This window comes from Heptranchias perlo, chromosome 29 (genome assembly GCF_035084215.1).
Source record: "Heptranchias perlo isolate sHepPer1 chromosome 29, sHepPer1.hap1, whole genome shotgun sequence".
Classification (NCBI taxonomy): domain Eukaryota; kingdom Metazoa; phylum Chordata; class Chondrichthyes; order Hexanchiformes; family Hexanchidae; genus Heptranchias; species Heptranchias perlo.
Window position 1 is genome coordinate 24,362,220 of NC_090353.1, and position 16,558 is coordinate 24,378,777.

The window sequence follows — 16,558 nt, forward strand, 5'->3', positions numbered from 1 at the left end:
TTATTTTATTTGCTATGTCCCAGAACCAGATGTTTAGAAGTACAATGCAAAGCTATTGTAAATTGTGGATAAAACATTCCGAGTGTGTGTAAAGTAGATAGCCCCAAATTTGGTGTAAAAAAAGTGTATTCTGGGGAAGAAATTGGGGTGGGACCCAGTTACACCAGATTCTTGTCCCTATCTCTGCTAGTCTGGATTTTCATGGCATTTGGGGGCAGATGCACAATATTCCAGCCCACATATGGGCAGATGTATTATGAGGCCATGGAAATAATAAATACGATTCATTTGCCTCTATGCATTATGCCCTAGCTATGCTGAGTGCAGGGGACGGAGAGCAATCAATTACAGTATGGAAACTGGCCTGTTTTAAAATGGGCACTTCAAATTGATCGTGTGGTTCAGCTGGCCATCTTATGCCGTGACATGGTACCTCAGTGAATTCCCAATGCCTTCCTGAGGTGGGTGCCCTGGTTGCACCATAAATGGTGCTGGCACCTGCCTCAAATATGTAAATGCCTTTCATCTCATGTAATTGGGCGATGTCCAGGAGCACGTGCGGGAAGCAGGCAGAAGTTCCAGCCCCAAAAACCCTCCAATTTCTGCTACTTTAATTTAAAATGGTAAATTTCAAAATGCTGTCTGAAGGAAAAACCATCTGTTGACAAAGTTGAAATAAATAATGTTTAACACCTGGAATGTGAAGATGGTGTTAGACATGCAAACTAAGGTTAAAGAAGATTTTTGTAGCTCCTTTATATGTGTGCAACGATAGGCTGAATGGCCTCCTTCTGTGCTGTATCAAGTGGGCAAAACTATTGAAACTAACTTATGACGAGAACTTCAGTTACAACAAAGAAATAGCCACAACTAACATTTTCTTAGATGAGAAATATACACAGAAATCCCATGTAAGGTTTACACATTTATTTTATATGTTATTAGATTCCAGTTTGAATGTGACATTGGCATTTTTCAACAGGCCTGTCACCCAGGAGGTTAGACTTCTTTAACAGGAGGTGGAAATACCTGAATTTGTTGGGGCAAAATTTTATTTTATCTTGCACTTACAAGTCCATTTTTGACTGTAAATAACCAAGTGCACTTTCTATCCTTCTGTGCATTTGCAGTTTTCTCTCTCTAACTCGGTGTATGTGTTCCATTCAATCAATTCCATTATTTTCACAGAAGTACACTAAGTGATTATATGGAACATGGTTTAATATGAATTAGTTCCTTACAGAAGCAGAGCTGGAACTTTTTCTTCCAACGTATGGCTCGTCTTCATTTTTTAAACCAGGTTCATCAAAGGCCTGTGACCTGAATAAAGCAACAATTACATCACATCAGCATAAGAACATAAGAACATGAGAAATAGGAGCAGGAGTAGGCCAATCAGCCCTTCGAGCCTGCTCTGCCATTCAATAAGATCATGGCTGATCTGATCCTAACCTCAAATCTAAATTCATGTCCAATTTCCTGCCCGCTCCCCATAACCCCTAATTCCCTTTACTTCTAGGAAACTGTCTATTTCTGTTTTAAATTTATTCAATGATGTAGCTTCCACAGCTTCCTGGGGCAGCAAATTCCACAGACCTATCACCCTCTGAGTGAAGAAGTTTCCCCTCATCTCAGTTTTGAAGAAGCAGCCCCTTATTCTAAGATTATGCCCCCTAGTTCTAGTTTCACCCATCCTTGGGAACATCCTCACCGCATCCACCCGATCAAGCCCCTTCACAATCTTATATGTTTCAATAAGATCGCCTCTCATTCTTCTGAACTCCAATGAGTAGAGTCCCAATCTACTCAACCTCTCCTCATATATCCGCCCCCTCATCCCCGGGATTAACCGAGTGAACCTTCTTTGTACTGCCTCGAGAGCAAGTATGTCTTTTCTTAAGTATGGACACCAAAACTGTATGCAGTATTCCAGGTGCGGTCTCACCAATACCTGCAGCAATACCTCCCTGTTTTTATATTCTATCCCCCTAGCAATAAACGCCAACATTCCGTTGGCCTTCTTGATCACCTGCTGCACCTGCATACTAACGTTTTGATTTTCTTGCACTAGGACCCCCAGATCCCTTTGTACTGCAGTACTTTCCAGTTTCTCGCCATTAAGATAATAACTTGCTCTCTGATTTTTCCTGCCAAAGTGCATAACTTCGCATTTTCCAATATTGCATTGCATCTGCCAAATCTCCGCCCACTCACCCAGCCTGTCTATATCCCCTTGTAGGTTTTTTATGTCCTCCTCACTCTCTACTTTCCCTCCCATCTTTGTATCATCTGCAAACTTTGATATGTTACACTCAGTCCCCTCCTCCAAATCGTTAATATAGATTGTAAAGAGTTGGGACCCAGCACCGACCCCTGCGGAACACCACTGGCTACTGGTTGCCAGTCTGAGAATGAACCATTTATCCCAACTCTCTGCTTCCTGTTAGATAACCAATTCTTCACCCATGCCAGAATATTAACCCCCAATCCAGTGATTCTTTATCTTGAGCAATAATCTTTTATGTGGTACCTTGTCGAATGCCTTCTGGAAGTCTAAATACACTACGTCCACTGGTTCCCCTTTATCCACCCTGTACGTTATGTCCTCAAAGAACTCAAGCAAATTTTTCAGACATGACTTCCCCTTCGTAAAGCCATGCTGACTTTGTCCTATTAAATTATGTTTATCCAAATGTTCTGCTACTGTCTCCTTAATAATAGACTCCAAAATTTTACCCACCACAGATGTTAGGCTAACTGGTCTATAATTTCCAGCCTTCTGCCTACTACCCTTTTTAAATAAGGGTGTTACATTAGCAGTTTTCCAATCTGCTGGGACCTTTGCCGAGTCCAGAGAATTTTGGAAAATTATTACCAAAGCATCCACAATCCCCACTGCCACTTCCCTCAAGACCCTAGGATGTAAGCAATCAGGTCCAGGGGATTTATCCACCTTGAGTCCCATTAATTTACTAAGTACCAATTCCTTAGTGATTTTAATCGTATTTAGCTCCTCCCCTCCCCCCCCCCCCCCAGAGTCCCCTGTTTGTCCAGTGTTGGGATATTGTTAGTGTCCTCTACCGTAAAGACTGAAACAAAATATTTGTTCAGCATTTTTGCCATCTCCATGTTTCCCACCATTAATTTCCCGGTCTCATCCTCTAAGGGACCTACGTTTGCCTTAGCCACCCTTTTTCTTTTTATATAACTATAGAATCTCTTGCTATCTGTTTTTATATTTTTTGCTAATTTATTTTCATAATCTATCTTCCCTTTCTTAATCAATCCTTTAGTTACTTTTTGCTGTCTTTTGAAGACTTCCCAATCTTCTAACCTCCGACTAAGTTTGGCTACCATATATGTCCTTGTTTTTAGTCGGATACTATCCTTAATTTCTTTACTTAGCCACGGATGGCTGTCATTTCTTTTACACCCTTTTTTCCTCAGTGGAATATATATTTTTTGAAAGTTGTAAAATAACTCCTTGAATGAACACCACTGCTCATGTACCGTCTTACCCTTTAATCTATTTTCCCAGTCCACTTTGATCAATTCCGCTCTCATACCATCATAGTCTCCTTTATTCAAGCTCAGTACGCTTGTTTGAGAACCAACCTTCTCACCCTCTAATTGGATATGGAATGTAACCATGTTATGGTCACTCATTCCAAGGGGATCCTTAACTAGGACATTATTAATTAATCCTGGCTCATTACACGGGACCAGGTCCAAGGTTGCTTGCCCCCTTGTAGGATCAGTTACATACTGCTCAAGAAATCCATCCCTAATACACTCAATAAACTCTTCCTCAAGGCTGCCCTGCCCAATTTGATTTGTCCAGTTAATATGGTAGTTAAAATCCCCCATAATTATAGCTGTTCCCTTATTACATGCCCCGACTATTTTCTGATTAATACTTCTTCCCGCAGAGTTGCAACTATTAGGAGGCCTATATACTACGCCCACTAGTGTTTTTTTCCCCTTATTATTCCTTATCTCTACCCAAACTGTTTCATTATCCTGATCCTTTGTCCCAATATCATTTCTCTGTATTAGTGATTCCTTCCTTTATTAACATAGCCACCCCACCTCCCCTTCCTTCCTGCCTGTCCTTCCTGATTGTTAAATACCCTGGCATATTTAATTCCCAGTCGTTGTCACCCTGCAGCCATGTTTCTGTAATGGCCACAAGATCATACCATACGTAGTTATTTGTGCCGTTAACTCGTCCATTTTGTTACGAATGCTACGTGCATTCAGATAAAGAACTTTCAAATATGTTTTGTGACACTTAGTTTCTGCTTTTTCCTTTTTATCCCGATGTCTGTCCTGGATCTCCTTCATCTCCTCGGCGTACTTGCTGAAGGCGCTGCCGAACTTGGACCAGGCTTTATAGGGGATGGTGATGGAGTTCCTGTAAGAGGGCTTCACCTCACTCACTCGCATGAACACGCCGTCTTCAGCAGACAGTCTTCATTTCTGTTACAGCTAAATTCAACATCCCCCACATTGCTAGCACTGAGCTACGCTTAAAAGGAAGGGCGGACTAGAACACTGTAACCCTAATTCTCTGGCCTGGGCTCCCTTTTGAGATTGGCCAGGGCTAAGAGCTCTGCATTTACCCTCTAGCATCAAATTAACTTCTATAAAAGGGACTTACATAGCAGAACTTGACTCCTAAGTATTGACTGGTTTCCTTAAAAGGCAAATATAATGGTTGGGGTTGGAGAGGGGTGAAGAGAGAGACTCAAACTATGGCAGGTACACAGTCATCTGGAACATTTGAATGTACCCATGAGTGCCACAAGCCCATTCATTGGGCAACTGTTTATATGCAAAAATCAGTAAGAAAAAAAATTGCTGTTAACTAGACTAGATATGCAAGTCTTTAGCTCCCAATGAATTGCAGACATTTTAAATATTTTTTTCTCATTACTGCACTGTATTATAACAGCGCTTTGCCACCAAGAGTAAAATTTGTAACAAAGTCATATAGTGGTGCTTTGCTCAGTGCACACTGTAGACCAGGTTGGTGGCCTTATTCCATTTTATAATGTTCAGAATTAAAGGGCTTTTGCTGCCACGAGGGAGTTTTGGACTCAGCTTAGTTCCTGAAGAGTACTATTCCGAAATCTGCATTCAAATAGAATCATCTAGACAGGAGGCGACCATTTGGCCCACTGTGCCGGCTCTTTGAAAGAGCTATCCAATTAGTCCCACTCCGCTGCTCTTTCCCCATAGCCTTGCAAATTTTTCCTTTTCAAATATATATCCAATTCCCTTTTGAAAGTTACTACTGAATCTGCTTACACCACCCTTTCAGGCAGTGCATTCCAGATCATCATAGCTTGTTGCCAACAGCACTGTGGGAGAACCATCACCACACGGACTGCAGCGGTTCAAGAAGGCGGCTCACCACCACCTTCTCGAGGGCAATTAGGGATGGGCAATAAATGCTCGACACCATCCAAGATAAAGCAGCCCGCTTGATTGGCACCCCATCCACCACCCTAAACATTCACTCCCTTCACCACCGGCGCATTGTGGCTGCAGTGTGCACCATCCACAGGATGCACTCAGCAACTCGCCAAGGCTTCTTCGACAGCACCTCCCAAACCCGCGACCTCTACCACCTAGAAGGACAAGGGAAGCAGGCGCATGGGAACAACACCACCTGCACGTTCCCCTCCAAGTCACACACCATCCTGACTTGGAAATATATCGCCGTTCCTTCATTGTCGCTGGGTCAAAATCCTGGAACTCCCTTCCTAACAGCACTGTGGGAGAACCGTCACCACACGGACTGCAGCGGTTCAAGAAGGCGGCTCACCACCACCTTCGAGGGCAATTAGGGATGGGCAATAAATGCCGGCCTTGCCAGCGACGCCCACATCCCGTGAACGAATAAAAAAAATTTAAAAATGTTGGCTCCAGTGGGGACTATTGCATGCATTTGCAATATGATTTTTCCAACAAGTTGGCAGAACTTAGTGACATACACATTTGTTAATACATGGAATTGCATCTCCAATCATGTTACAGCAAAAGATAAAATGGTAAAATGTCCTGCAATGTGTCTGACTTGTTCACAAAGAGCAGTCCTGCATATTTATACTGAAGATCATGAAATTCAGTTAAAAGCATTTAAAACATTCACAAGCAAATTATTAGTCTTATATTTCCAACAAAAGTTTATAAAATGTGCAACATAAGCAACATTCAATTTGTAATTTTTAAAAAATATACACAGAGGCAATTGAAACCTTGCACCTCACCTTATGAGTGTCGATGCTCTCTCTCTCTGCTGGATCTCAAGCAACGCGGAATCGGCTTCCAAGCTGGATACCTTTGATTGCGCTTGCAGCTTCTTCTTGCTCTTCTTTTTTTCAGCCATCAGTCCAATCTCACTGGGACAGTTGCTGCAAAATAACAAAACCTCAGATCAGTAAATAGAGACAACTGTCTCCAGAGTGTTACCAACATTACCTGCAGTCTGTGGTGGGTTTGTAAAACAAATATGCAACATAAGAACAATCTTTCTATGATAGATTTACTTCAGCCAACTCCCAGATTTAGTTGGGTACATAAATGGTACCATTTTGATCTTTGCCTTTGTTGTTCCATGGGCCCTTTCCTAGAGTCTCAGTGAAGTTTGCTCACTAACATTCCCTAAACTTTACTGGATGGAAAGACTTTATCCAGAATTGATCAGAAGAAAAATGAGCAAAACACCTCTCATGTAAACGGACATCTCAGAGCACTTTACAACATTCCTGCAACAGTGATGACACTTCAAAAAGTACTTCATTGGCTGTAAAGCATTTTGGGACATCCCGAGGTCGTGAAAGGCGCGAGATAAATGCAAGTTCTTTCTTCTTTTCACTTTACAAGGACAGGAGGGAGGTAGGATGAAGATGTTGAATTAAAGGTTAGATACATGGGGGGGGGGGGGGGCGGGGAGAGAAGGAGGTTGTAAGTGTGGTCAAATTCTTAAGAGGCTCTTGAAGGAAGAGTGGTATCAAGGCAAAGTGGTTTTGGGAGGTAGTGCCAAAGGCAGAGAGGGAGGAGGGAGAGAGTACTAACCCAGCAATCAGCCTCTGGAGTGATGAGAGCAGGGGATGAGCAGTAGTCCAGGGGAATAGAAGATGCTGCCTGAGACACATGGCTGGAGAAGATGGCTCATGTTTTAAAAAACCCGAAGGAGGCGGTGTCTTTGTGAATTGATCCTTAAGGTCCCGAACCAGAATTCATATCAGAAACATTTTTCTAGCCAAGGTCAAATAACCTATAATCTCTAATCATCACACTCACATTCATAGTTAGACATATCAGCAACAGGCAGAATCTTTATGAAGCGGCATTCAGAACAAAATAATGGAATGTAAATACGCAGTTTTGCCCTTCTAAAAAAGGTAGTAACTACTGCACGTCATTTATCTTTTTGATCTCATTACTTCCCACAGTTGTCAGCCAAGAATCGGAACCATCAAAAAAAAATTTACAATGGTAAAATATCGATCTCCACGCCTCTCAAATCAGGGAAAGCAGACATCTAGGCAAGCGTACTTAAACTGCAAGGGAGATAAAAAAGGCTATTGTGTCAGTCCTTTCCTATCTTTACAAACTTAAAATTTTAAAGAATTTCAGGCCGCCTGCTGTACCATTAATTTTTCAAAATTGAGCTTTGCACCAACTGCAATTACATTTATACTGCTCACCTTATACAGTGTACAATTGCAGTGGAACAATTCCATAGGTTACAGTGAAAAGTGTTTGTCTTCCTCCATTTGCTGATGTTAGCAGGAATGTAACGCAGGTTGTTTTAAAGTACATTTGACTGCAGCAGATAGGAGGTTAATGCTATCCCCTGAAAGTTCTATAGACTAATCAGATGCTTTTATATAAAATGGTACTCAACAATGTGCTTATTTGTAGCAATCTCTAACTGAACACATTTTGAAAAGCATGCACAGACATGTTAAAACATTACTGATTTGATTCAAACATTACACACACTAACCAAATGAGTTAACCATCTCCTGATAATGTTTATCTAAATAGATGAGGATTTGAAGAGTGACATTGCGACTTGTCCTTCACTTTGTGCCAGATGCCTATAGGCAGTATAATGTCCTTTAATGGTGCATGCAAACCTGTGGTCTCTTAATCACAAGCATCACGCATGGTATGGATTCTGCTTTCCCCTATGCAAAATGATTCTACGTAATAGATGCAGTAGACCCTTCAATCTGCCATTGGATCATGGCCAACTATAAAGCAAATTAAACGCAGGAAGCTGGTCCCCTGTGTTTGTACTCTTTTTCCAGAAATACAACTTTTTAGATTTGGCTCAGAAATTCTAGGTAAAGCTTGCATGCTTGAAACAGTGTGAAAATGTTCCTCCGGACACATCAGGTTTATATAGCCAGAAAGTTGGCAAGGTGATTATAATGGAAGTCTAGCCTGCTGGCTGCACATAATCAGGAAAAGCCAGTTGCGCTACCCTATATTTTCCATCCATAGACAGAAAATTGTAGGCAGCAATCCGGCAATTTCCTCATGTGAGACCAGTGGGCCAGGCTTCCTGCTGCCAGTGGGAATTCAGGAAATCGGTGTTATAATCTTGTCAACTTTCTATGTAGTTTGGTCATTTTCATTTTTTTTTTGCTTAATTGCCGATACGAGCTGTTCTTTTCTTTCACTGGGCAGTTACAGCAGTTTCTCTGTTGAAAACTCTGGCTATTCTATTTTTGTCCTAGTTAGTGAACAATTATATAGGGAACAATGTAAATTTAACGCTAGAAATTACTGTTGGCAATTAGCATACAAACACTTAATGTGTTATTGACATTCCTTTTTCTGAAAATTTAATGGAGGAACTAACCGTTAAAAAAAGCAGATTAAGGAATGTCATGGAACCTGTTAAGCATTTATACGCAAGAATTACAAACTGAAATTTCTTGCCTTCAATTGCCAAATGGCAAGATTTCATTTTATCTGCTTGAAGTAGCTTTTAGAATCATACTTACCTGTAGAAATCAATCAGGCCTCACAGAATAGGACTCTTCGAATGGGCAAAATAAGGACTAATTTGGAAACCCCAGAAATTCAAAATGAATCCACAAAACCTAAATTTATGTTGAAATGTACTGCCAAATTGTTTTTCAATTCAAAATTTTTCAATAACCTAGCGACTACATGGAAACAGGGGTACGTAATTATTTCTTCTACATTGTTCACAAATGAAAGATTTGTTGACAAAAATAATCTGGCCTCTCAACTTCATGCAAATAGCTCTGCTTTTTCAGAGCAGGATTCAAATCATAAAATTTACTTTAAAATAGTCTTGGTTTTGAGATAATGAACAAATGCTGGCTTCTTTGTTACTGCAAATGACTGATGCCTTATGCCTACTTTCACAATTCATTTGGAAAATGGTGTTGGCACAAAGTTGCAAAGCAAACACAAGCTCAACCATGGGTGCTTTTTCATACTTGTGTTCGCTAAGTTGGGCAATATCCCCAAAAAGGTTGCATCAGGGAGTTTAAAAAGTTAAACCATCAAACGTTATCTTACACAACCAAGACTGGTCATGGGGCAGGACAGATCTCGGTGCAGCACGTCTATGGAGACCTGCACCTGAGGCAATAAATGTAACAAAAGGGGATGGTGTACAGAAGGTGGTGTCCCAAGAAAGAAATAAAAAGAAAAAAAGGCTGCATTTATAAAGGTGCCTTTCATGACCTCGGGATGTCCCAAAGCGCTTGAGTCAATGAAGCATAGTCACTGTTATAATGCAGGAAACGTGGCAGCCAATTTGCGTACAACATGGTACCACAAACAGCAATGTGATAATAACCAGATAACCTGTTTTTTTAGGTGTTGGTTGAGGGATAAATATTGGCCAGGACACCGGGGAGAACTCCCCTGCTCTGTTTTGAATAGTAATATAGAAAAAAGTAACACAAATTGCATAAGGAGAGCGTAATAAGGTAATAACAATTGAGAGATTCAAGGGTTGTCATAAACCACAAGAACAGTGGGCAACCTACTTACACGTGTACTTCAAGCAGGTGACACTGGTCAGCAGTTAACCTGGGATGTTAGGCCAACTGTAGCACACCCACTGCTGCCCTGGCTGATGAACTAACTTGGCACAGACCAAGGACTGTACCTGTGTCCTTCCTGGTCGGCAGGTTAAAATTGCTGAGCCATCATAGGAATGTGTGGATGGTATTGCTAACCATTTTTAAAGAATCACTGGGGAGCAGCCAAATACTTCTGGATTGTTCTGAATTACTTATAATATTCATCTAACATTTAACATGCCACATAGTTTATTGCACTGTAAGTATCTGGTTTATGCTGATTTACCTTAGTAATGTAGGGAAAATGGTCTTGCCTACATTATAAAGGGAAAGAGATACAATCCCGTTAATTACATCTGTAAGAATAAACATTGATACTGCTAGAACACACAATAGCACTTTGCGAAACACAATATATCTCAATCTTTATAAACTAGTGGTTTTACCTCAGAAGCTCTGGTAGATGGACTTTTTTCCCAATTAGCTTCATACACCTGCCTGCTGAAGGAAAGCTGTCTTTTAGCATAGCTGCAGAAATCCTTTGATCAAGGTAGGCAAAGTGAATTGGAGTGTTCTGTTTATCCACCAGAGAAGAGCTTAAATAAGATCCCACTGTCACAAGTCATGCAACATCAACCTGCTTTACGCTAATCCAATCAGGTCAGGGCCAGAATGTATCAAAGCCAGTCAAACTGTACCCTCCTCCCCACCTGAAAACTGGTCAGACAGGATTCTCTTTACGAAAAGTAAGCAGTAACTCCTTGCTGAATGGTGTCTGGGACAATAAACTTTTCTGATTCTGTTTTTATTTATGGGAAGTGATTGTGTATCATTTAAATGAGGTGAGTGGATCTCCCCTGGCGTTGCTGACAGTAGGTCAGGAATAGGATCATGGAAACAGGAGTAGGCCCCTTGAGCCTGTTCCACCATTTTATTAGGCCATGGTTGATCTGTACCTCAACTGTATTTACCTACCTTTTCCCCATATTCCTTGATGTTTTTAAACATGGGGCCACCAAATAGCAGCTGGAAGTCAGAGTTCAGTTTTTAAAGTATTAAGTTTTGCAGTGTAATTACATAGAATTTACAGCACAGAAACAGGCCGGGTTTGCTGTCCAAAAGCTGTACAGTGGGCAGACTGCGCACTCACTGCACAGGCTATCAGCTGGAGGAGCTCTATTTAAAAGGGGCCCTTTCATGAGGTTCACCATGAACGCTAACACTTGTTGCCACCCATTGGGTCACTCTACGGTGGGTGTATGTGTAATTGCAGGACTGTTTTGTGCGGGGTCGGGGGGGAGGGGGCAGGGCGGCTGGCGTGGACGCTGCTCTATGCAGGTGGTACGAGGACTCGACTCTTCACACTGTCTGACGTTAGGAGAACCGTTCACATATCAGTGACTCCCTGGCCCCACGAGCAGCCAGGTGAGCCACTGAGCTCATGGGTTGCTCCTCCTCCTCAATGTGGGTGGCAGATGTGGATGGGGCATCCTCAAGCGGCATCCCTCTCTGTTGTGCAGGCACGACTATAACGCGTCCCACTCTGTCTGGTGCGTATTGAAGCACTCCCCCAGAACGATCAAGGCACCTGAAGCGCATCTTGAGCGGCCCAAAGCATGCTCAAATTGTAGACCTGGTAGCGATGTGGCTGTCGTTATATCGACGCTGTTGGTCGGTGATGGGGTTCCTCAGATGTCATGAGCCACATGTGCAGGGGCTATCCCTTGTCCCCAAGGAGCCAGCCCTTACAGATGTTCAGTGCATGGAAGAGGGGTGGGATGTTGGATTCCTGGAGGATGAAGGAATTGTGGCAGCTGCTAGGGTATCTGGCGTACACGTGAAGGAATCTCTTGCGTTGGTCACAAATGAGCTGAGTGTTGATGGAGTGATACCTCTTTCTGTTGATGAACAGTCCTGGCTCGTGTGGAGGTGCTCGTATTGCTATATGGGTGTCATCTATTACACCCTGCACCTGTGGGAAGCCAGCCACAGCGTGGAATCCCACTGCCCTCTGTCTGGCTGAGGTCGTCCAAAGGGAAGTTGACGTAGTGCAAGGCCCTGCAAAACAAGCTGTCGGTGACCTGCCTTAAGCACTTGTGTGCCGACAACTGAGACACCCCGGCAATGTGCCCGGTGGCACCCTGGAATGATCCAGAGGCAAAGAAGTTGAGGGCAGTGGTGACTTTGACAGCGACAGGTAAGGAGATGCTGCTCGGCCCAGCCCGGAGCAGCTCGGTATGAAGGAGGCTGTAGATGTCTGCGACTACCTGGCGACTAACTGAGCCTCCGTATGCACTGCTCCCCAGAGAGGTCCAGGAAGCTGAGCCTCCGTCTGTAGACCCTGTTGCGAGGGTAGTGCCTCCTGCGATGGCACTCTCTCTGATGTTGCCCTTTGTGTTCTTGTGCAGGTGCCTATGGCGCAGCACTGTGTTGTAGAGCTCCACGTGGTGCAGGTGGACACCCTGCCTGGCGAGGCTGATGATGTTGCTTGTCCTCTGACATAGTGGTGAATGCAGCCATGGTGCCCCCCCAATCCTGACAGAGTTTGAGGAGGTATGCAAAGTAGTTAAATATGTTTGCACAGCAGAGTTTTGGGTGGAAAGTAAGAATTTTGAGTGAAAATACAAAAGGTCTTGCAGCCAAAACTGTGTCTGAAGTGACAGTGTGCCCTGCTGCAACAAATGACATTTTCTCCCCACCTGTCAAATTAGCATTTGCGTCTCCCACTGGCTGAAACACGTCTGTTGCAACAGGGAGTGTTTCCCACAGCACGGGAAACATGCTGAGCATGCTTCAAAATCGCACTCCTGCCAAAATGTCCAGTCAATCAAGTAGTTCAAGTACCTCAACTATCGGACAAACTATGCAAATTACCATCCTGCTGGCTTTAATTGCCGGTGGGACTCCCGCATGCGGGAGGCACGCGCGCACCCGGATGAGTCACTGGGGAACCCAGAAGTCAGTGGGTTGGAGCCGGGCTCCGAACCCACTCGGCATTTCAGCGATTTTCGGAGCCCCCCCGTCCCCAACGCACCCGCTCCATCACCCAAAAATCAGCCCCAGTGTGTCAGGGAGTCAATGGGAGGTGGTTCTCTCCTAGAAGTACACACCGACCGAGAAAGTGCAACAACTGACCGAGAGTGAGCGCTATACACCAATAAAGATGAGATAAATGCCTTTGCCCACTGGATCTGTAGAGGGAGACTCACTAAATAATTTGTGAGCATTGCTTTGTGGAATGCTTTAATATTTGGTTATAGTCCAACAAATTTATTTTAAAATCACAAGCTTTCGGAGATTATCCCCTTCGTCATTTCACCTGACGAAGGGGATAATCTCCGAAAGCTTGTGATTTTAAAATAAATTTGTTGGACTATAACCTGGTGTTGTAAGATTCCTTACATTTGTCCACCCCATTCCATCACCGGCATCTCCACATTATTAACATTTGGTGAGGTTGATGATCTAATGAAGTTTTGCACCTGTGGGCTGACAGTTGGTTAGTTAATGTTGCAATAAAATGTTACAATATCCAAGGTACAGAGTGTAACAATTTTCCATTCATTCGATACAAGACACCTGGAATAAGGGGAAAGGTCCTATGTTTACGACCAGGCTATGTCTCTTCTAATCTCTACCTTGCCGAGATAACTGAAATTCCCTGTGTCCATTCACGTGCGCATTTTGGCAGCTGCTCTAGACCCAAGCTCATTACTTTGATTTTTAAAAAAAATCTTGGCCCTTCTCTCCTGTCTCCTCCCCTTCCCTTCCCGTTGCCAGTCATGCCACCTTTCATTTCTCCCCTCTTGGTTACTTTGCACCCCCCCCTCACCCCCAATCCCTACACCAACCCTTCACTATGGCTCTGCTTTCTTTTTTTCCCTCCCCCCGCCCCCCCATCACCATCCCAGGCTTGAATCCCATACTCTTCCCATTATCTTAGGCTGAACCACACAGTTTGCAATCTTGGCCAGAGCTGAGCTTCTGATGCCATATATTCTCATCACAAAGACTGCTTATTTCCACCTCCATAACATTGCACCTGTCCTACGCCCCGCTTCAGCCCACCTGCCATTGAAACCCTCACGAGTGCCTTTTGTCACCACCAGATTCGACTATTTCAATGTTCCGCTGGCCAGCCTCCCATCCTCCTCCGTACATAAACTTCAGCCCATCAAAATTGCTGCTCGTATCCTATCCCACATCAGATCCCATTGACCCATTACCCCAGTCCTTGATGACCTACATTAACTCCCAGTCCCCCAATTTAAAATTCTCATCCCTAGTGTTTAAATCCCTTCATGGTCTAGCACATCCCTGCCATATAACCTCCTCTAGCCCTATAACTCCATGCCCCCCAAACTCTCCTTTCCTCCAACTCTGGCCTTTTATGTGTCCTCATCCTACCGTGGGACATTTTTCTACGTTAAAAGGCACTGTATAAATGCAAGTTATTGTTGTTGTGGTTGGTAATTTTAATTTAGCCAGCCCAGTTAGAAACTGATGGGATCCCAAGTTTTAGACTGGACTTCAATGGAAGGTAACATTAGGACGGGATGCAAAATGGCAGCTGATCTGATCTCATCGGGTGGGTTAGCTTAAAATTACCCCCATTGATGTTTTTGAAAGTAACCCAGATGATATCCTGGGATTAGAAATAGTTGAAGTGCATGATAATGAAAACAGATTAGGAAAAAATGTCAGTAAGCAGGAAAGTAGGAATAAACTAGGTGGCTCAAGGGAACCACCACAGATTTGATGGGCTTGTTTTTGTACTGGAATATTCTATCATACAATGCTCAGAACCAAACCCTAGAATACAACTTCAGGAGTACGACGGCCAAGCTTGATCATTTAGACTGGGAGCAGCAATTGTAGATATATTTTTTTTTTGAAAATGTCATCCTTCAAACAAGATTACGTGGGTATTTACAACTAACAACAACTTGAAGTTATATGGCAGCTCCAAGTGTAGCAAACAGTCCCTGGATGCTTCACAAGGACAGGGAGAAGTCAGAGTAGGAGAGTTGAAGTAAGTGACTGTAAACATGGTCAAAGTGGTAATTTTTGAAAACCAGGAAAAGAACAAACTCGTATTTATATAGTGCCTTTCACTTCAAGACATCCCAAAGCACGTCATAGCCAATGAAGTACTTTTGAAACGTAGTCACTGCTGTAATGTAAAGAAACTTGGCAGCCAATTTGCACACAGAAATGAGGCAATGTAGCAATACTTATGTGAGGTGATTATTCTGCATGTCATAAACAGCTGTTACTCACCTTTTTGTTCGTGACTAACAGAACGAAAACCATTTTAGAGAACCCGAGAATGGGGAAGTCCATAACAAGGGGGCACAATCGTAAAATTAGAACTCGACTATGTAGAAATGAAATAAGGAAGCACTTAACACAAAAGGGTAGTGGAAACCTGCAACTGTCTCTTCCAAAAGGCAGTGGATGTTGGTTCAATTGAAATTTTCAAGACTGCAATCGATAGATTTTTGTTAGGTAAGGGTGTCAAGGGATATGGAGTAAAGGCAGATTAAATGGAGTTGAGGTGCAAATCGGCCATCATCTAATTGAATGGCGGAACAGTCTTGAGGGGCTAAACAGCCTTCTCCTTTCCAATGATCAGATCTTTTTTTTTTTGAAAAAAAATTGGTACTGGTTGAGGGATAAATGTTAGCAGGAACCAGAAGAACTCTTGCTCTTTTCCCAAAAGAGCAATTGGATCTTTTACATACACCTGAAAGGGCAGATGGGGCCTCAGCTTAATCTCATCCCTCAGCACTGTAATCTCACTCCCTCAGTACTGCACTGGAGTGTCAGCCTAAATTATATGTTCAGGTCTCTGAAGTGGAGCAAAAGGCGTGGGTGCTTACAGTGAGCCAGGCTGACATTTCAATGTAGATATAACAAGGCAGAGTGATTTAGTAAAAATTCCAAAATGCAAGATTATAATGTTGACAAGTCTGTCATTAATGGTGCAGCAGGCAGTTATGTGGGATGCACAGTAGATCAGAAGCACAGAGGGTATGAGCTGGGTTGTAGAGTAGGAAGTGGTTGCATAAAGTGGAGCGAGGACATGGAAAATTTTGTAAACAAAAATCTATAACTTTTAAGTCAATGCGCTGGGAGATAGGGAGCCATTGGGGGAATCGGCAAGGAAAGGAATGATGGGCGAGAAAGACTTAGTACTGGATAGCATACAGTTAAATCACATTCTGGATAAGTTGGAGTTTAGGGCAGAATTTAAAGAGTTCATGAGGAAAGTGTTGGAGAAGATCAGTCTGGTGGTGACAAAAGAACGGACGAGGGTTTCAGTACTGATTGGGATGACATAGGGATGGAGGTGAACAATATTATGGAGGTGGAAATAAGCAGTCTTGGTGATGGGCCATGGGTTTGAAGCTCAGTTCAGAGTTAAACAGGACATTATTCAGTTCAGCCCAAGCAAGCAGCCAGGACGA

General features: G+C 43.0%; 1 protein-coding gene across 1 annotated transcript in view; it reads right to left on the reverse strand.

The window, feature by feature from the left end:
- si:zfos-943e10.1 (GRAM domain-containing protein 2B) overlaps window positions 1-16,558 on the reverse strand; it is an 84,653-nt gene that overhangs the window by 19,805 nt on the left and 48,290 nt on the right. Inside the window, exons 7-8 of the mRNA XM_067968625.1 lie at window positions 6,276-6,419; window positions 1,242-1,320 (exon numbers count right to left, since the gene is read on the reverse strand). Coding sequence (XP_067824726.1) covers window positions 1,242-1,320; window positions 6,276-6,419 — 223 coding nt within the window. The remainder of the gene's footprint in view (window positions 1-1,241; window positions 1,321-6,275; window positions 6,420-16,558) is intronic.